The sequence below is a fragment of the Setaria italica genome, chromosome III, assembly GCF_000263155.2.
Source record: "Setaria italica strain Yugu1 chromosome III, Setaria_italica_v2.0, whole genome shotgun sequence".
NCBI lineage: Eukaryota > Viridiplantae > Streptophyta > Magnoliopsida > Poales > Poaceae > Setaria > Setaria italica.
In genome coordinates this window covers 11598604-11619481 of record NC_028452.1, presented here as the reverse complement: position 1 = coordinate 11619481, position 20878 = coordinate 11598604, and the positions used below count along the sequence as shown (strand labels likewise).

At 46.7% G+C, this 20878-nt stretch overlaps 2 protein-coding genes across 2 annotated transcripts; one reads left to right on the top strand and one right to left on the bottom strand.

Moving 5' to 3' along the window:
• Positions 1 to 298: 298 nt before the first annotated feature.
• On the top strand, positions 299 to 1903 carry LOC101753769 (pentatricopeptide repeat-containing protein At1g07740, mitochondrial). The gene has a single exon (XM_004961281.4). It carries the CDS (start codon positions 305 to 307, stop codon positions 1610 to 1612), a length of 1308 nt encoding a protein of 435 aa, XP_004961338.1. The 5' UTR covers positions 299 to 304; the 3' UTR covers positions 1613 to 1903.
• Positions 1904 to 2043: 140 nt separating this feature from the next.
• LOC101754170 (uncharacterized membrane protein YuiD) lies at positions 2044 to 4812 on the bottom strand. The gene is made up of 5 exons (XM_022824807.1): positions 4444 to 4812; positions 3560 to 3716; positions 2876 to 2926; positions 2637 to 2732; positions 2044 to 2203 (listed from the first exon to the last, which is right to left on the bottom strand). The coding sequence occupies exons 1-5, from the start codon at positions 4647 to 4649 to the stop codon at positions 2144 to 2146; spliced, it is 570 nt and encodes a 189-aa protein (XP_022680542.1). The 5' UTR covers positions 4650 to 4812; the 3' UTR covers positions 2044 to 2143.
• Positions 4813 to 20878: the final 16066 nt, after the last annotated feature.

The window sequence follows — 20878 nt, the reverse complement described above, 5'->3', positions numbered from 1 at the left end:
GTTTCCCAACAGGATTATCACAGACCCTAGGATCATATCCAAAACACTATCAAAGGAATATGCCGAGAACAGTGGCATCCACCGTCCGCTATGTCTCGGTTGCTCACCCGGCGAGGCCAGGGGGGGTATCGACGGCGACGGGGACGACCGGACCGCCAAGCCCACGAGAGTCGCTGGGCCGCGGATGGTAATGGGCTAATAGCCAGCAACCTCATGCTTTCCATGGGCCCAAGGCCCAAACATGCTTTACACCTTATGAGCTGGAAACGGGATCTCTGGTTCCCGCCGCCACCCGTCATTTCCGATGCCGGCCACCGCCGCGACACAGCGCCGTCGCCACCGCCCGAAGAAGTTTCTCCACAAGCCGAAGCCCCCGCCGGAACCGCACCCGTTCCTCGTCCATCTCAAGTCCCTCCCTTCCCCAATCGCCGCCGCGGCCGCGCTCCTCTCCGCGCCGCGCCACCTCCACGACCACCCTTTCGCCGCATGCGTGCTCTACCGCCTCGCGCGCGCGCGCCTCTTCCCGCTCGTCCTCCCGCTCCTCACCGCGCTTCGGTCCCTCCGCGTCCCGCTGCATCCCACCGCCTTCGCCGCCCTCATCGACCACCTCGGCGCCGCGTCCCGCCCGGACGCCGCGGCCCTGGTCTTCCGCGCCGTCCCGGCCTTCTGCTCGCACTCCAACACCACGTTCCACGCCCTCCTCCACTCCCTCGTCTGCAACGGCCGCGTCGACGCCGCGCGGGACATGCTCCCGCAGGCCCCTAAGCTCGGCGTCCGGACCAACGCCGTGTCCTACAACATCATCCTCAAGGGAGTCTGCCACCGGGACGGGTTCGCGGGCGCCCGCGCGGTGCTCGAGGAAATGCTCGCCCGCGGCGTGCGGCCGACGGTGGTGACGTTCAACACGCTGGTGGGTTCGGCGTGCCGGGAAGGGGAGCTGGCCACGGCGGAGCGGCTCGTGAACGAGATGGCGCGCCGGGGCGTCACCCCGAACGCCGTCACATACGCCCTGGTGATGCAGGGGCTCTGCGACGCCGGGCTGTACGACGACGCCAAGAAGCTGATGTTCGACATGGAGTACCGGGACTGCCAGCCCGAGGCGGCGAACTACGGCGTTCTGATGAGCGCGTGCGCGTTGCGCGGGGACGCCGACGGCGTCAGGGGGCTGATCTCCGAGATGCGCAAGCGGAAGTTGAGGCCAGACGACGCGAGCTACAACGTCCTGATAAGGTGCCTCTGCGACGCCGGCAGGGTCGGCGAGGCACACAGGGCGCTGGTCGAGATGCAGCTCAAGGATGGCGCCGCGCCGAGCGCGGCCACGTATCGCGTCCTCCTCGACGGGTGCTGCGAAGCAGGCGACTTCGAGCTGGGTCTGCGGGTTTTCAACGCGATGCTGGCGAGCGGCCATTACCCTCTGGCTCGCACGTTCCGGCACCTGGTGAGAGGGCTCGGCGAGGACTGTAAGGCGGAGGAGGCATGCTTTGTCTTGGATCAGATGGCGCTGAGGGGGGTGCGGCTGGATGCAGAAGGCTGGCAGTCCGTTGCTGCATGCGTTTGCAGCGGCGGCGCAAGTGAGATGGAGCGCATCGACGACCTGGTGTCATCATCTTGATACTCAGTTCGAGTAACATCGTTCTGCTTCTTTTTTTGAGATAATTGTCAGGTGGCAACTACTATTAGATGTATCAAAATTTCTTCTTTTTTTTCCCTGTTTGTGATGCCTGTTTTGCAATAGTACTGTATTTAGCTGAGCCCCTCTGACTCAAGACATCTTTTTTTTGTCTTTTTGATCATGTGAAAAAAATATTCCTGTAATGGGTCGATGACCCCTTCTTTTTGCGCCCGCTGGATGAGAAAAATAATGTTAGTTATTAATGTGGAAGATTACTGCGGCCTAACCTAATCAGTTTGTGTCAGCACTCAGCAAACGCAATATCTTAAACAACTTCTAAATAAGCCCATATTACAGTTTGAGCAATTCTGCAGAATCTAAAGTCCTGCCAGAAATAAGTTTTGAAGCTGTCGATCGTGAGAGTAGACATATTTCTCATAGACAAAATGTACAAGGGAGATTTTTTTAACGAAATGGTTTAATATATTAAGACAATAGAATTCGTGTACAAGGCAAATGCCAACTATTTTCTTATACAGATTTTCCCACGAAATATGCAACAGTACAACCAACAACTGCTCCTGCAAAAACCTGCAGCAACGAAAAAGGTAATGGAATTAGTGACAGTAAAAAGATGATGGAATGAAATAGATACCGATGATGCGTTGCTGACAAATCAATCATAATAGCAAGATACATACACCCAAATTATCTGTTGCAGACCAAGAATAAAAAAATGTTTTCTTTGGTCATGGTGATTGATGAAATAGCTCCACATTAGCAATGGAACAGTACCATATTTTAAGGATGAGAATTAAGTCATGGACATGTACCACATTTACTGTGTAATGAATACTCCCTCTGTTTTCAAACTATAGGTCGTTTTGGCTTTTCTAGGTACATAACTTACTATGTATCTAGATATGGTGTATATCTAGGTTGATAGCAAAATCTATTAACCTACAAATGCCAAAATGACCTATAATTTCGGCCGGAAGGAGTAGAAGATATGTAATAGACCTACCTGAAGTGGACTGTGTCCAAGAGGTTCCCGTAGCGGCCTAAAGGTTGAAATAATTGGATGCTCTGGTGGGAAATCACAAACTATTTGATTTAACAACTGCAACAAAAGTTAGTAGACTGGATTAGAAGATAGACATCAATATACCAGTGCTATCATGCAAGTTCAAAAAGGCAGTGACGATACAGTGCATTAAGATAATGCCTTATGCTCACAATATGCATAGAAATTCACAAGCTTACCGCAGCTTGGCGACCTGTGTGCCATCTGATTCCTGATGCATCATACATTACCTATAAGAAGAAAATATAAGCATAGGAACATAATCGTAAAAGAAAAAACTAATGCTTATGGACAAGATGACCTTTTTTACATTTTTTTTCTAAAATACAGCAAGAATGCTTAACATGAGTAAACCAAAGGAGGATATATTAGCACATGCTAGCATGTCAAGTTCCTGGCATAGTTTACGAATGAGTAATGACACCAGTAGATGTTCAGCTGGTATTGTTCCAGAATGCAGAAGCTCTTATCCATAAGCACTTTGTCAGATTGACAACCGAATGGCTTTGGCATGCAAGTGCAGGCAAAAGCACTACTGAACAGAAGATGAATGCTGGCTACTAGGGAAGTCAATCGCTGTCATGAAGGATGTCCATGTTCATCACAGATGGTGGCAAAATGTTGACATTACTACTTCAAGTTTAAAAAAGAAAAGATAATCCATGCCCATTCCCAGCAATCAAGAGAACAAATAGGTTTTAAAAACAACAAATGATAAAGAGAAACTATTTGTGTTTGTAGGAAGGAAATTAGACGCCAAGTTGCCAACATCAACAGTTCTAAAAAGGAATGCTTCCAGGGTTGCAATATCACTCGCTTATACAAAAAGAAATTCATGGAACCTGATTGATTTAAGTACATACAACGGCAGCAAAAACCAATGCAAGGGCAAATGCAGAGCTATCTGCGCCTTCTTGTTGACCCACAGCAACGGCCAAACTTCCCACAGTTGCAGAAAGAGATGACATGACTCCAGCTGAAGTAAGAAATTTCCTTGCATCCCATCTCTTCTCTTTTAACCTGCATGTCTAGGAAGAACAAATTACAGATTAATGGAACAGCAATGCAAACTCTCTAACTTTAAAACTCAATAATTACGAACATCCAGCTAAATTCAATCAGCCTATCGTTAATGCCACATAGTCGTCATTCAGATGTAGGTGCTGTCAGAAACATATCTTGGGGTTCAGTTTGCAATTTTGCAAGTGGGAAACAGTACAATCGGACTTCCTCTCAAGCCGGTAGTGCAATGAAAATTCACGCTGTGTGGCCTGAAATAGGAAGTGCTACTCTCGTGCAATATGGCAATCAGCCTTTGCTCGAGTGCCTCACTTTTTCACTTGGATTCAGAAAGGCACATGATGACAAGAGTAATTTTATAGAAACGACATGAGGTTACTGACTTTATACAGATGGCATAGTCTTCTCCACACCCTTCCAAAAGTCAATGTTCATCTCCACTCTCCAGCATGAAACTAAGCTTCCCGAAAGTAAAGCACATTCCTTGCTTCCACTCCACATCACACGAGAGAAAACCCTCAATCAAAGCCTTCGGCGTAACCAAAAAAAGGGGGAAAAATCAACTTTTCGCGAACCAATCCCAACCCGATCGCAAGTCGCAACCAACCACCACCTAGAACGCGCATCGACAGGGGAACCGGAGCAATCGCGTCGGAACCAACGACCAAGCCCCCGTGCGTTAGATTAGATCTAAGAGAGGGAGAAGTGGGGGGAAGGTGGGGCGCACCAGATGGAGAGGAGGTTGATGAAGTTGGCGAAGGCGAAGGCGAGGAGGGCGACGGCGAGGGGGAAGTTGCCGCCGCCCCCGCCGATGGCGCCCGCGCCCCCTGCTCCCGCCAGGTCCGCCGCCGCCGACGCCGACGCCCCCGAGGAGGCGGTGGACGGAGCCGTGCCGGCGCCACGCGCCGCGGTCAACATCTCGCTCCCCCTCATGCCGCTGGCTCTCTCACTGGCTCCCCCCTTGTCCCTCGGCCTCGTCTCGTCCGTCGCCGGTCGGGTCGCGAGTCGGGGACTTGGGGTTGGTGCTACTGGCCTTGGTGGCGTCGCGTCTCGCGTATTCTCTGCGTGTGGGGCTTCCTTGCCAGTGGGTGCAGGGCTGTTTGCGGTTGGCTTGGCCTTTGTGGAAGTTGGTTGGCTTGGCCTTTGCCGACAAAGGCTAAATTAAGAGACAATTCGTATATGACACTAGAAAAATTACTATTTTTTTTATTTTTAAAAAATTTTAGTTCCTTATTTAACATCAAATTCAACTTTCGTTTCTTATATAACACTCTGTTGGATTTTCCATCCAGGATAGTTAAATACCCAGCGAAAAGATGATTTTGCCCCTGTGGACTCCACCACCCTTCCCCCTCCTCTCCTCCTCGTTCTCCCTCCTATACTCCACACTGCACGGGCTCGTCCACACCTCCCCCGACTGTCGCCCGGCCACGCCTCCCCCGCTACTCCACACCGTCGCCGCCCACCGGCCCGAGCCACTCTCTCGCACCGCCATCTTTTTCGCTCGGCCTGTGCGGCCACGCTGCCACCACCGCACCTCGCGTTGTCACACGTCTTCCTCAGTTGGCCCGCACGGCCAAGCTGACAAGACCAACGCAGCATTGCCCACTGATTTGCTTGCTACTGCTTTGGTGGTGACCGGTGGATTTGCAGGCAATTGAATTGGGCATCAGCTTGATGGATTCGATGGATTTCGTGCTTAGAGTTTGGGATGAGGTAGGCATGCAGCAGATTGAAAGGGAGGAGTAGAGAGCTGTTGCTCTTGAATCCGGATCGACGTTTTCGTGTTGCAGAACCTTCTCCAGCTTACTTGCAAGCTCGTCGTTATCCACTAGTCGCAGCATCTCTGTGAGCAGCTATGGCAAGAGGCATGACTACGCATCTCCTTCAGCTTCCTTTTCTTCCTTTGCTGTTGCGGGTCCTGTGGCTCCCAGACCTATACCGGCGCCTGTGGCCGATGGCGTAGGGCGTCTTGGGACCCTTGCCACCGCACCGGCCAGGAGGTCGTCAGGAACGACGCCTCGGCGCGGCGGCAGTGGTGGGGCTTGGTGGAGCAGACGGCTACCATGGCGATCTAACTGCCCACCAATCCGCGCGGGCGAGCAGGAAGGGGTCTTCGGCAGCGACGAGTGGGAAGGGGAGAAGGGGCGGCAGCGGGTGGCTGCAGCAACAATAGGCTGAAAGGGGATGTCGGTGTTTCATACCCGGCAACCTATCGAGGGGGTACCCGAGGTAGTGTTTTATGCGTGGGGCTCACTGAAATCAGGAACTTGAAAATGAACTCGAACACACGATTTAGAAAGGTTCGGACCGCTTATGTCGTGTAATACCCTACATCCTGTGTATTGGTTGGATTGTATTAATCGAACTTGTTTGGAGGGGGTCCCTACCTCACCTTATATTTTCGGGGGCAGGGTTACAGGTCGGTTGTTTATAAGAATACTAGTCGGATTCGACTAGAGAGTCCTACTCTAATTGCTACAAGTAGTTTCCTAATCCTCAACTAGTTCTCATCCTCCACGTAGACCACGCCATCCTGCATCGTAGTTTTCATGTCTGACATGTCTCGGTGTACAACTCCGTATCTAGGACTATCCAAACCTTCTGGTGGGTCCATAGATGTATAGACGACAAGTCCCCGAGTACTTTTTAGTTAAATATAGCACTCCTGAGTAGTTTTGTAGGCTTCTCCGACTAGTTTGTGGTACTCTTTGAGTACTCCATCGGATCTCAGTCTTCAAACGTACTCGAGTATTGCCATGTGGCTAGAATGTGCTCAAGCCTCGTTTAACTTGGTCTTGAATCTTCAGTCTTGAATTTTACATGGAAGTGCGATGAAAATCACACTTCATATGGAGTAGCCCCGAGCCTTAGGTTGAATCGAAGAATCAGGCTGAGGGTCAATCTTGTAATTTTACATCTTTTTTCTTTAAACCCAAAGAAAAACCTTTTTAGCCGATGGGCACGTGGCACGCAGCCCCCGAGCCATTACACGACTAGTTTGGGTATAAGGGTCAACCACGAGTCAATGTGACCGTTCGCCAACAGTAACCTTATCTTCTTCCGATAAATTTGGAAACTGTACTCCGTTGTGAAATCTTCGGGCATTTTAAAAAATGGAATATTCCCCGTTAATCTCGCCTCTGTTTTAACTACAGCGTGGTTATAAATAATGGAGGAATTCATCCCTTCCGTTTTACCCAAGCTATTCTGCATGTTCATCTTCCTCATTGTAGCCCTAGCGCCGCTACTTGCTGATCCTTGTGCTCGAGTGCCACCGTCTCCCCCTACTTAGCCCCCGAGCATATGCGCAAGAAGACCCTTGTGGCAACACGAATGGGGAAGAAGGCAACTTCTAGCAAGGCAGCAGAGAGCAGGAAGAGGAAAGCAGCGAAGAAGGAACTTCAGCTGCCAGCGTCGAAGTACGGCGAGACGGACCAGACTGCCCCACCAACGCAAACATGCACCTAGAAGAAGTCTGTGATGAAGAAAGCGGACATCCAGGCATTGGTGGATGCCGATCTGCTCTAAGAACATGAGTTCATCAACTGGAGGGAAGCCTACGACAACCCTTGGTCGATGGAGAACTACACCCACGAGACGGTGATCTTCACACACTTCATTGAGCGAGGTTTGGCTTTGCCCTCCCTTGAGTTTTTCCACGGGCTGCAGAATTACTATAAGTTGGAGTTAGTGCACCTCAACCCAAATTCCATCCTGCATATTATCATTTTTCGTGCATCTGTGCGAAGCTTTTGTTGGAATTCAGCCATACTTTCAGCTTTTTAGGAAATTTTTCAGAGTTAAGCCCTAGCCCATAATGGACCACAGTGAAGTAGTCAGGGGAGGGGGGCAGGCATTCAACTGGAGAAGCAGGTCAAAAGCCTTTACTTGGATTATGAGTTGATTGACTCCCATCCTCGTTGGAAGGAGAGATGGTTCTGTATTGGAAATCACCAGCCCCGACTACCCAAGGTAACAGGCCACCGCCCAGTCTGGAACAATCGGTGGTTGGACGAGCCTTCCCATGCGGATAGCTTTTAACTACCCAAGTTGCTGGAGAAGATCGCCATTCTGAAGACGTAGGGGCTGACGGGAGCAGGCGTAACCTTCAGTTTCATGAGGAGGCGAGTTCAACCCCTCCAGCTGCGCTGCACCTAGGGGTACGACTACTCGGGCCCCTACGACCCATCCCGGATGACATCAAAGGACTTGTCCGTGAATGAGGTTATGGCATGATTGAGGCACCTCTTCAAGCATGCGAGAGCGATCCCAACGGTTGTGCGAGAGTACTGCGCCGCCAACCCACCAAGCAGTGTAAGTACCCGTGGCCTCAGCCCTCGAGTACCAATTTTGTACTTGTCATTTTACTGACTTGTCTTCTCTTGTAGGAAGAAATCCACTTGTATTTCTCCGCTCCTCCTCCGCCCGACTCGAAGGGCTCTAGAACCGCTCTGCGTGTACATACCACTGCGGATGTGCAGAAGGTGATCGAAGAGGAGGAAGAGGAATCGGAGGGTTTTTCCTCCTTCAGCAGCTCTGATTCAAAGGCTGCAGAGAAGTTTGTTGTGAAGCCCCATCCATCAAACAAGGCAGGGTCTTCTTCCGAGACATCCAAGCGTGAAGCCGAAGATGACTTGGAAGCTGGACTAGCGCCACTACCAAAGAGGAAGCGCATTGTTGATGTCAAGCGAGTAGTGAAGAAGCCGCCCACTGCCGATGAAGTCCCTCCTCCTGTAATCACATTTGAAGAAGGACAAGATTCTGAGAATCGAGTACTCATAAGTTGTTTCCCTTACCATCATGTCTGCTTAGTTATGATATTGGAGGATTGCAAGTAGTTGAGGAGGAGACAGAGGCGGAGAAGATGACAACTGAAGTCGTGCAGCAAGAGCTGCCGGTGATTAAGGAGGTCATCAAGCTGGAGGATGACGAAGAACCTCCTATTGCCAGGGCCAAACCCATCATGACGCAGACTACTTAAGGGGTGGAGACGGCAGTCAAGGCTGGAAAGGATCAAGCTGCGATCCAGCGGGTCGCGTCGAAGAAGCAGTCGCCCACTGTCAAGTACGCACGCTTGGCGAGGGAGCCCTCTATAAAGATAAAGAGGTCCACCAAGTAAGTACCGAGTATTGATTGTGACTTGATGTTGCTGTGTAGTGTGTTTTGACACTTGTCTTATTTTAGGAAATTCGTCGGCGTGGATATAGGAGGCCCGAGCCCGAAGTCCGCAGCTGATGGCAGTAGCCGCTTAGCCTAAGATCCTGTCCCGGTGCCTTCAATTCCGCTGCCAGAGGAGCAACCTGCACCAGAAGTAGCTCCAAGTGTTGTATCCCTTGTCGCTGCGCTTATGCATGATGCCATTGCGTCACTAAACGTTGTTGTAGTGCCAGCCGCCGAGCTGCCAGTAGCTGAACCCATCACGACGACTACTTCTGTTGTGGTGGCTACATTGGTAGCCCCCGAGCTGGAGGCGGAGATCAAGATGGAAGTAGCGAGTGCTTCTGGAGCTGAGGCTACACTTGTATCCCCAGAGCCAGAAGTGGAGGTTGAAGCTGCCGAGGCTCTGCAAGTGTTGGTTGTCATCCCACCGTCTAAGGCGGGACTGTCTACCAGCCGCGGCATGGCCTCTCACTTATCTTCTGAAGCTAGTCCTTCAACTAGCTGAGCACTGGTTCCTCTTGGTGCGCCTATCGCCGAAGAGCACAAGAACCGTGGATAGCTGAAGGGGTGGATCTGGAGAAGATCCAGCTTCTTGCTGACCCTCTAACCACCATGGAGATGAAGGCCACGATCATGGAAATGCACCACCGTGTAGGTAAGTATACAGTTGTAAGTTTCACTTCTACATTTGTCTTTGACTTGAAATTGGTACTATTTACTTATACGAGTACTTGCTCTATTTCTGCAGAAACTGATCGAGCGCTCCCGCCGGAAATCAGAGATGATCCAAGGCTATGGAGATACCATCATGCGGGCTCAAGCGCTTGAATAGGAGCTAGCCAAAGAGCGACAGTAATCCTCCCGGCTACTCATGACATACGACGACCAAGCTGCCGAGTACCGTAACCTCGTCCAACAAGCCGTGGAGGGGAAGGACCGCCTTCGGAAGTGCAACAAGGCGATGAAGCATCGATTCGAAGGTAACTTGTCACCTCCTGCTGGTCTTCAAGTACTAATTTGCACTTGATGATTCTGAGTTGCTCTTTGTGTTGTTCTTGTAGCATTCATGAAAGAAAAGGAGAATCTCCAAGGCCGCATCATGGACTGGCAGAACTCATATTACAGAGTGATGGAGCAACATGACAAGTTATCTGCTCTGTATGAGACTCTGGAGCACATGCTGGAGAAGGAGCAGAAGATGCACACCGATGGAGAAGTCAACCTTGTGAATGCCATGACGTCCATCCAGGAGCGTGAGGCTAAGTTGAAGGTGACCAAGCTTGCTTTGAAGGAGCTGACAGAAGCCGCTCAGCCCATTAGCGATATGGTGGAGCCCCTAACGGAAGGCGTGGAGCCCTGTCCGTTGGCGGAAGTACTCAAGGAGGTGCCTGCGAAGATCACCGGGGACATCCAGAAGATGGTAGAGTCCATCTTAAAGTAGCTATTGGCGATGGTGAAATCCTTCTACCCGCAAGCTGACTTGGCTCTAATTGCGGAGGAGATTGCCCAAGACTGCTCTGATGAGCAGTTTTAGGAGTACCTGCAAGAGGTGGCACCCATTGCTAAGGAGGTAGCCGGTCAGATAGATATTGAGTAGTTGTTATGAAAAAACATGAAGTCATTGTAATATAAACATGTCACGAGTGAAATGAAATGTAAATTATTTGAAGTCTTGTCGCAAATTGTATTGCTTGTCGACTTGTTTGTTTTAGTGCATCTCCCGAACTACCCTGATAGTTGCTCGTGCGGTAGTTGTGAGTGTCTATGCACAAAACTACTTTGGTGAGCCTCTTTAGATACACGATGTACAGTACTATTAAGCTGCAACCCCTTTCTGTGGAGCGCAAGTACTTAGGTTTTGGCTAGTGAGCCTCTTGAAACGAGTAGACTCTTTAGGACTTCATCAATCTAGAGCCTACCTTTACAACCTCTCTGGGTTGGTCGGGTGTTGTGCTCCGAAGACCTGGAACTACAGACTTGTTATTCCAAGCTGCGGCTAGATTTGTTATTACAAGCTGCGACTAGATGGACTTGTCTAGATGAGATCTCGGGTAGTATAGATTACTTCCAAGTTACTGACAACTTCTTTTGCAAGACCGTCGATGGAAAGACTTGTCCAAGGAGCTGACTAGCTCATTTTTTGTGTGTGTAGGCTTGCTTTTGCAAGTCACTGCTTATCTAACGAGATGAATAACCCAAAAGATATGTGTGCTGACTTGTTATTACAAGCCGTGTGTGGACAATTTTGTCCAACGAGTTGAAGAACTTGAAAATATTCTTTGCAAGCTTGTGATTACAAGCTGCGAGCTGGGCGGTAGTACCCGGTGAGCTAAATAGCTCAGCGATCTTATTTTTGTAAGTCGCAGTCAGGCAGAGATTAGTCGTTTTATGACAAGAAATAACTCTGCTTTATTAAATTGTAATTGTACAACTAAGGCTGATGGCCAATTTACATGAGTATGTAAACTATGGGTAGAATCGACACAAGTGCTCGATGTTACACGAGTTGTTGACTTCTTCAACAGAGAGAGTTTAGAGCCAATACGACCCAAGCTCAGTGACCTTGGAGATGATGAAAGGACCCTCCCATGGCGAATTTAGCTTGTCTAACCCCTTGATGTCTTGAATACGCTTAAGGACCATGGTGCCTGTGCTGAACGAATGCTCTTTGACGTTACGATCATGATAGCGGCAGATTCCGTCAAGATATCTTGCTGACTGGACGAGTGCTGCACATCGAGCTTCTTCGAGGTTGTTTAAGTCAAGACACCTTATTTCTTTAGCTGCGCCTTCCTCATACTGCTCGACTACTGGAGATTTCGACATGACATTTGCAGGGAGGATAGCTTTTGATCCGTAGACTAGGAAGTGGGACGAGTACCCCGTAGGCTTGCACAGCTGGGTGCGAAGCCCCCAGAGTACATTGGGTAGCTCCTTGAGCCATTTGCCTCCTTTGGTGTTTCCAATGTCCTGTAGTCGTTTCTTGAGAGCTACCAGTAACATCGTATTGGCATGCTCAACCTGGCCATTAGCTCGCGGATCAGCGACAGAGACGTACCGGATGTCGATACCGCTGTTCTCGCAGTACTCCCAGAACTCGTGATTGTTGATATTTGAGCCTAGGTCTGTGATGATACGATTGGGGAAGCCGTAGCGATGAACAATTTTGTCAAGGAAGTCTGTCTGCTTTCGAGCAGGTTACTGGCTTCACCTTGATCCACTTGGTAATTTGTCTATCGCCATGAGTACTCAATTGAACCCTCCGAGCGCCGTAAGCAGCAGGCCAATCATGTCTAGACCCCAGCATGCGAAGGGTTAAGAGGGTGGTATAGTGATTAGCTTGTAGGCAAGGACATGTTGTTGCTTGGTGAATAATTGACACCCTTGGTATCGGCGCACTAGTGCTTCAGCGACGGCGAGAGCTGTAGGTCCATATAGATTATGCTCTGAAAGCCTTGCCCATGATCGTTCTTGAGGAAGCGTGGTTGCTGCAGATACCCCTGTGGATCTCCTCCAGTATGTCCTTATCATTTTGCCGTGAGACGCACTTCATGAGTACTCTTGATGATGCACCTCGTCTGTAGAGCTTATCCCCGACTAGAACATAGTTCTTGCTGCGCCGCGATACTTGATCTTCTTGTCTTGTCTGGAGGTAAGTTGTGCTCCTTAATATGGTCGATGAAGGGGTTCTCCAGTCTACATCGATCATGATAACCTCCCGGTCTGGCGCATTGTGGCCTCGATTAGGTATTTTTGAAGGTGCCGGCTCTGCTATGGATGGTTTGTGTAGTTCATGGATGAAGACCCCAGCTGGAACTTGAGCACGAGTAGAACCAAGCTTGGACAAGACGTTTGCGGCTACGTTATTATCATGAGCCACATGATGGAACTCCAAACCAGAGAACTTGTTCTTTAGCTTGCGTAACTCCAGGCAGTATGCATCCATATTCTCTTTGTGGTGATCCCACTCGTCGTTGACTTGATTGATGACCACGAGCGAGTCGTCGTAGACCAACAATTTCTTGATTCACAGTGAGACTGCTAGGCGAAGCCCGTGCAGAAGCGCTTCGTATTCAGCTTCATTGTTGGATACCTCCCAGAAGATTTGCAGGACATATTTAAGTTGTTCGCCTTTGGGAGAGATTAAGAGTACTCCTGTATCGGCGCCCTCGAGCTTGAGTGATCCATCAAAGTACATGACCCAATGTTTTGGGCATTCTGCCAGTGTTGGTACATGATTTTCACGCCATTCAACCATGAAATTGACTAGTGCTTGTGACTTAATGACCGTCCTTGACTTGAATTCCAGGGACAATGCTCTGAGTTCTACTGCCCATTTGGAGATCCTTCCTGTTGCATCTCGATTGTGGAGAATTTCTCCCAAGGGGAAATCTATGATGACGGAGATGTTGTGTTCCTAGAAGTAGTGTCGTTACTTTCGCGAGGTGAGTAGTATTGCGTATAGAAACTTTTGAGCTGGTGGGTACCTGGATTTTGAATCTGACAATACCACGTCGATGAAGTAGACGGGCCTCTGTACTTTGTATAAGTGGCCTGGTTCTGGTCTTTCGACCACGATCGCTGTGCTGACAACATTAATAGTTGCGGTGATGTAGAGCAACAAGTCTTAATTGGGGTTTGGCGCCGTAAGTATCAGTGGCTTTGAAAGGAAGTCCTTCAACTGATGAAGGGCTTGATCTGCCTCCTCGATCCACTGTAATTTATCTTGTCACTTGAATAGTTTGAAGAAGGGTAGTCCCCGTTCTCCAAACCTTGAGATGAATATGTTGAGAGCCACCATACACCCAGTCAACTTCTGGACGCCCTTGATGCACGATGGGGCATGCAAACTGGTGATGGCAACGATCTTCTCGGGATTAGCTTCGATTTCTCGATGACTAATGATAAACCCAAGTAGTTTTCTGGAGGGTACACTGAATACATATTTTGTCGTGTTCAGCTTCCACCGGAACTCTCGCAAGCTTGCAAAATTTTCTTTCAGATCCACAATCAAGTCATCAGGATTTTTGGTCTTTAAGACCACATCATCCACATACGCTTCTACATTGCGGTGTAGTTATTTTTTTGAAACACTCCTGGATGGCTCGCTGATAGGTGGCGCCTGCGTTCTTCAACCCAAAGGACATAGTAATATAGTAGAAAGCTCCGTATGGGGTGATGAACGCGGTCTTGATTTGATCTTTTTCCTTAAGGGCTATCTGGTGGTACCCCGAGTAGCAATCAAGGAAACAGAGTAGAGCGCATCTAGCCGTCGAGTCGATGACTTGATCAATCTTAGGGAGCCCGAAGGGATCCTTTGGACAGTGCTTGTTGAGGTCTGTGTAGTTGACACACATCCTCCACTCATTGTTATTTTTCTTTCAGACCAACATAAGATTGTCCAGGCAATCTGGATGATAGACTTCTTTTATGAAGCCAGCCACGAGTAGTTTGGCCAACTCTTTTTTGATCGCTTCTTTTCTGTTTTGGGCTAATCGGCGTAGTTGTTATCATTTTGGTGTAGCTTTGGGATCCATATTTAGTGAGTGCTTAATGAACTCCTTAGGCACCCCTAGCATATCTGATGGTATCCATACAAAGATGTATCAGTTGACCCGAAGCAAGCTGACAAGCACATCTTCGTACTTGGGGTCCAGCCCTGAGCCAATCAGGGTTGTCTTGGAGCTATAGCCAGTCTCAAGGTCAATGGCTTTGATATCGGCTTCACTTGTCGGCTTGACCTTGCTTGCCTTCAACTCTTCTCTGGGATCTCGAGTTCTACCAGGGACAATTTCTTGGAGGCGGCGAAAACTTGCATCATCGAATTCGGCACTTAAGTAGTCGCTGCCAACTCCACAGCTTCGGTGTCGCAGTCGTAGAATCTTTTCAAGTCTCCACGCAGGGAGAGTACTCCCTTGGGTCCTGGCATTTTGAGGACTAAGTACAAGTAATGTGGGATGGCCATGAATTTAACCAATACAGGTCTTCCAAGGATAGCGTGATACAAAGTTTAAAAATCAGTTACCTCAAACCAGATGTACTCTATCCGGTAGTGTTCTTTGGTCCCGAAGATAACTGCCAAAACCATCTGACCAAAGGGTACAGCCGGGTTGATTGGGACGATCCCGTAGAACGAGGAGTTTGTTGGGGTAAGCATATCGGTGACATCGAGGCCCATCTTCCTCAAAGTCTTGGCGAAGAGTACGTTGAGACCACTGCTGCCGTCGATGAGTACTTTTGTGAGTTGAGAGCCTGCGACTACTGGATTCAGGACGAGATGGTAGCGTTCTGGGTCGGAGAAATTAGTCCACTGATCCTTCCTGGAAAAGGTGATTGACACCTCCAACCACTTGAGTAATGTAGGCGTTGCTAGTTCAGTAGACATGATCTCTTGGAGGGCTAGTATTTGGGACCGCTTCGTAGTAGTACCCAGCTATGGCGGAACCGCCCAAATTAACCTGACTAAAATACACTTAAGGCATCTGACACGCGATCATGCACTTTAAGCAAGTCAACTTGGTCGACCGTCGGATTGCATCCAATAAACCACTTACTCAGGATCGAGAAGCATTCCTCACATGAAGTTGAGTGGCGTAGAGATTATAACATTCTCATCACATTAACATAGTTCAACAACTTATTACATTAGAGTTTTCGAAACCCAAACAAGTTTGCAAGGTTGTAAACAGCGAAGATGTAAAACAACGGAAGCTACACGACGATACACGATATCATGCCGAAGCCGATCATGACATCAATGACCCCTGTCCTCGCCGTTCGAGAAGGGATCCCACTTGGCCGTCCAACCGGGAGGGAGCTGGGTAGGCCAAGTAAGGCTAGCACCCAAAATAACAACAAACCTGAAAAAGATAGCCACAAGCAAGGCTGAGTATACTAATACTCAACAAGGCTTACCCGTCAAGTGGTAACTACTCCACCGACTCCTAGACATGCAAGGCTTTTTGGCGGTGGGTTTGTTTTTGCCAAAAGCGACTAAAGTTGGTCCTTACTTTCAATATTTTAGCTCAGATTCTAAGTTCATTAACCAGTCTAGATTAGCAACTTATACTAAGCAAGCATTATTTCCAAACAATTAAAGGACAAGCATCAAGATTAATATCATCATGTTCCATCTTTACTTAGTGCAGAATAGCGATCAAGCAGTCCCAAACTGTGAGAGGTAGACGAATCGATTCAAATTTATTAACCATGCATGGCGAACCTAATCCCACGACATTCGCGCACCATGAAGGGTCGCTTCACTTGTCAGCCGTCCCCATCGATCCCTTAGGCACGTGTCAGGTCCAAACTTCCTTTGGCATGCAATGCTCCATAGTCCTAGCCTTTTGCCATACTGTGACCGCACTTGCACCCACATGATGCACCATGGGAACGACGTTCCAAGGACAGCAGGAATATAAGCCACGCCCCAGTTCAATCAGGTACTAGGCTTCCCTATCCCATACTAGGTATGAGATTAGTACTTTCAAACTCTTGATCACGAACGCCAACATGTTTCGACCTTAGTCCATTTTCATTTAGACAGACGGGGCAATCCACCGACCACCAAAGTAGTTCACAAGGCCCTGCCCCGCCCATTGTCATTATGGTTTTAACATAAGTAAACAACAACTCATACAACTTGCGAGTGACAGGAAATCACTCGACTTTTACTGTGTCCTATTAAGCATTGCATCTACACGACTTATCATGCTAGTGTTCAGATCAAAAGGGTACTAAGTTCATGTCTCTAAGGTTTCAGACAATGCCTAGTAACTTAAATGCACAATCATAACCAGCATAAATCATTGCAGAAGTTTAGAAAACTGGGATATGCTCCAGGACTTGCCTGAAAACCACACTAGGTTAGTGTTTGTTAGACGACACTCGCTTGGTGAGCATCTCCCATCTCGGCACTTGCTTAGTTCTTCCATCTTCGGGATAGCTCCACCATCTTCAGGTTCGGTTCCATCATCACATCCTTCACGTGGTTATCTAGCGTATCCAAATTAGATGCAAAAAGCAAGAGCATGAATACGAAGAACGGTATAATGAGATGCATCACACAAAAGCATTCAGGACAAGCACAAGGTTACACCACAAGACATAAGCACTTAGGGAGCTAGTTATTTAACTAACTATCACTCAAGTCTACCATAGAGATAGCAAGCCTAACAAGCATGGCACACTAGTGAACTTAAGTCAAACTATTGCAAGCAATTAACAAACAAGAGCTAATTAAGCATAGCATCATACAAGAACTAGGGTGATAGTGCTTATCAATATGGCATACATAAATGCATCACACAACCAGCAAGTTGAAGGCAATCAAAGTATATTACATTTGTTTTTAAACCATTCATACACAAGCAAGTCACACACCAACGGTTCTAGCAAGCTATGCAGCAAGGTCATTTTGCAGCAACATGCATACATGACCATTTATTAGTTAAGTGCTTGATCAACCTTATATAACACATTTATAAGATTCTCAGGTAGATCAAGTTAACTCTAATAGTGATATGAGCTAACTAGCCAGCACACAAGGCAACATCAAGTTCAAACTAATAACTTAAGCACATACACCGAATCTGGACAGCAGCACAGTAGTCACTTGTTTTAACCATAACTAGAGATATAGGCATCCAACAAAGGTTATCCTAGACTTTATATAAATTTAATGAAATTATATAAACTTTTTTATTAACACCAAAAGCTGATTCAATAATTAACAAGGTGAAAACACACCAATGAGCAGATCTATACAAACAAGGATAGAAAACTGACATGCAACTTTAGACAGCAATAAGTTGAGTTTTAGTTTTCACAACAAGGTGGTTCTAAAATTTTTAGAAAGATTAATAAACTATGCATAACTTTGTTATAAACACCACAAGCTAATTCCAAAGTTAACCAGGTCAAACATCACAAAGAAGACATCTCTGTCCAGATTAGGACAGATTCTGCCATTCCACTATACAAGCTTATAACTGGAGATTTAGACCACCAAAAGGGGTGATATTTAACAATTTGTAAAGCTCATGAAAAACCCTACACTTATTATATTATCTCCAAGATATGATTCAAAGCTTAGCTAAGTCAAACAACGCAATCATTCAGACCTATACATAGAGCATGAAAAACTTGAAAATGAACTTGTAAAATCTATATCTCCTAAACCATCAGGCTTATGGTCATGAAAACTTAATATAAGCTATATTATTAAGTTACCTACAACTTTTATATTCACCATATTTACAGAAAACATAATTTGCATCATGAAAATATTGCCACAACAGAACTGCTCTAGCAGCCATTTCAGCACACATACAACAAGGTTCTTCATTTAGTTTTTTTAACAAGGTAACACATGCATAAGTTAAACTCACAAATACTATGGACATAGTTAATTAGCCTTAATTTTAGGTAACATGGAACACCCTAAACACCTTAATCAAGAATTAAAGCAAAGGCGAAGAACTTATATAAGCAGTTGTTATATTAACATGAGAGCATACATATGAGTTATATTCAAAGCTTAACCACTACCTATCATAACTTAGCATCATACGTACCCCTCAAAAACAACTATTAAAAGCTTCACATGACTTAAGTATATGCATCTACTAGCAAAATTTCATTATCCAATTACACAGTAAACATATATATTAATTATAAGTGATATGGCAAACATCTCATTTGGAGCTGAGATTTTTATGGATGATAGATGTTATCAAAACATTACTACTGTACAAATTTCACATGCTCAAGTTTTATAATTTAATTGCTATGAAAAAGACAAATTGCTATTGCAAGAAAATATGTAAAAGCAAGATAAATCTAAAGATCATCATATTATATAAACAAATAGTCATATTATATGTTATTATGGTAGAAAAACATCATACAAAGGTAGTGGAACCACATTTTCTATTTTTAGACACTCCTAATATTTATAAATCACATAACAATCATTAAACAAGTTAAATCAATAACTCGGTCATACGTGCACCAATAAATATGAAATTTTTACCATAGCACAAGAGCATCATTTATAGTCTACCATAAAACTTGCATAGAAATTTGAGTAACAAAACTTTAGATATGAAAATGACAAGCAAAACAAGCTAAAAATTGCCTATTTACCCGGATTAAATCAAAACATTATAAAAATAGTACTCAACTAGCATGTTCAATATTTTTATTAGCTAGAGAGTACCATCACAAGACTAACACATCTTGAATCACAATCTTTGGACTTCTATAACTCAAAATATGCATCCAACCAACTTAAAAGGATTTCTAAAAGCACTTTGCAAGGATAAATAAAAACATTAGAAACTTTTAACTAACACATATTATATTATGACTCTAATGCATAGTTCTTAACACAAGGATTACAAAACATTTTTATTTTCTATTTTATAGATTTTCTACAATTTACTACGAATTTCCAAAGTTGCAGCCTTTTTAGATCTAGGAAATAAATAAAAATCGAGGCAAACTTGCAATCTAGCCCCAGGATCTACGGGTTAATAGAGCAAAACTCCCTAGATTTCACCCATAACCCCCTACATTTTCTTCTTCTTCTCCAATGAGGCCCCCCCCACGCACAAACAGATCACACGCACGGTACAGGAACATCTAGGCTGGCCATGGCCTTGGGCCGAAGGTGGGGGAAAGAGAAGGGGCGGCTTGGGGAGGGAGAGCGGTGGCGCACGGAGCCAAGGAGGTGCTCACCAGCGGTGTGGCGACGAGGAAGGTGGTGCCACAGTTCTAGGAACGGTGCAGGAAGGGGGCGGATGGGGGCTCGTCGTGGAGAGAGTCGCTCGGCGAGGGAGGACGGCAGGGAAGTAGCAAAATGGATGTGGGACGTGGAGTAGGCGCCGTGGCTGCAAGGAATCAAGCTGGGAACGCACCACGACGATGAATTTTGCTGGCAAACAATGGGGAAAGTGAAGCTTGGTGTACTGTCATTGGAGGTTTGGTGTGTGTGGGAAGCCAGCGGCTCGTTTTATAGGCCGGGAGCGGCGAGGATAAGAACGGCGCGAGGAGATAAGGATGACACGGCTGCACAGCGTGGCATTGGCGGAGAGGGAGAGCTCCACGCATGTCGGTCATGTGGCGGCAATGGCGAGCGCACGGTGTTGGGCGCGAGAAGGGGCATGGGATGGGTCAAGGGTCACGTGGGAGATGCCCGGGCGACCAATGGGTGGATGGGGACCTTGCTGGCACGGTCAAAGGGGACAAACGGCCATCCTCGGCGTTTTGCATGGCCAATGGTGTGCATGCAAGTGCCTAGACAGAGGTTGAAGATGACTGACGCATGGACCCGCGGAGAAATAAAACTTGCCAAATTTGACCCCTTAAGCAACCTAGCTATCGGTGTCCAAAAATTACCCAAAATACATGTTGGAAAGATAAAATCTTCAAGAATCCAATGCAATAAGAATCAACTCAAAAGCTATTATGGTTTTCACACAATTGACAAAACAAAATAGCTAAAATTGAACTTTAAATGAATTTTTAACCCAAGAAAAAATCTCTGAAAAATTTGATAAAAATATTTTAAAAGCACTAAATGATGTCTAGTATTTGAATAAAATATTTGGGGGCACAGTTGTATGGATGAAAATTGGGTTCCTTCACAAATTTGGTTTTTCACCAATAAATAAGAAAATTCTGGGCACTTAACAACGCATGGCCAAAACATTTATTTATGCACAAATGATGCTTATAAGGGCCAACTATGCACAAAAGATATTCATGTTGCTTAAATATGCATTATGATGCTCGTGATGCGTGTCATGGCGAAGGTGTCGTGTATAACATGTGTTTTCACACCAAGTTCGAACTACGCGGTTTAACTTCCAAAAGTGAAAGTTCGAGAACAAGGTATGTGCTATGAATTGTATAAAGATCAAAAAGGAGAAGCTCAACAAAGTTGAAGATAGGATGGTAGGATCTTTGGTCGAACGTCGGTCAAAAGCTATTTTTGA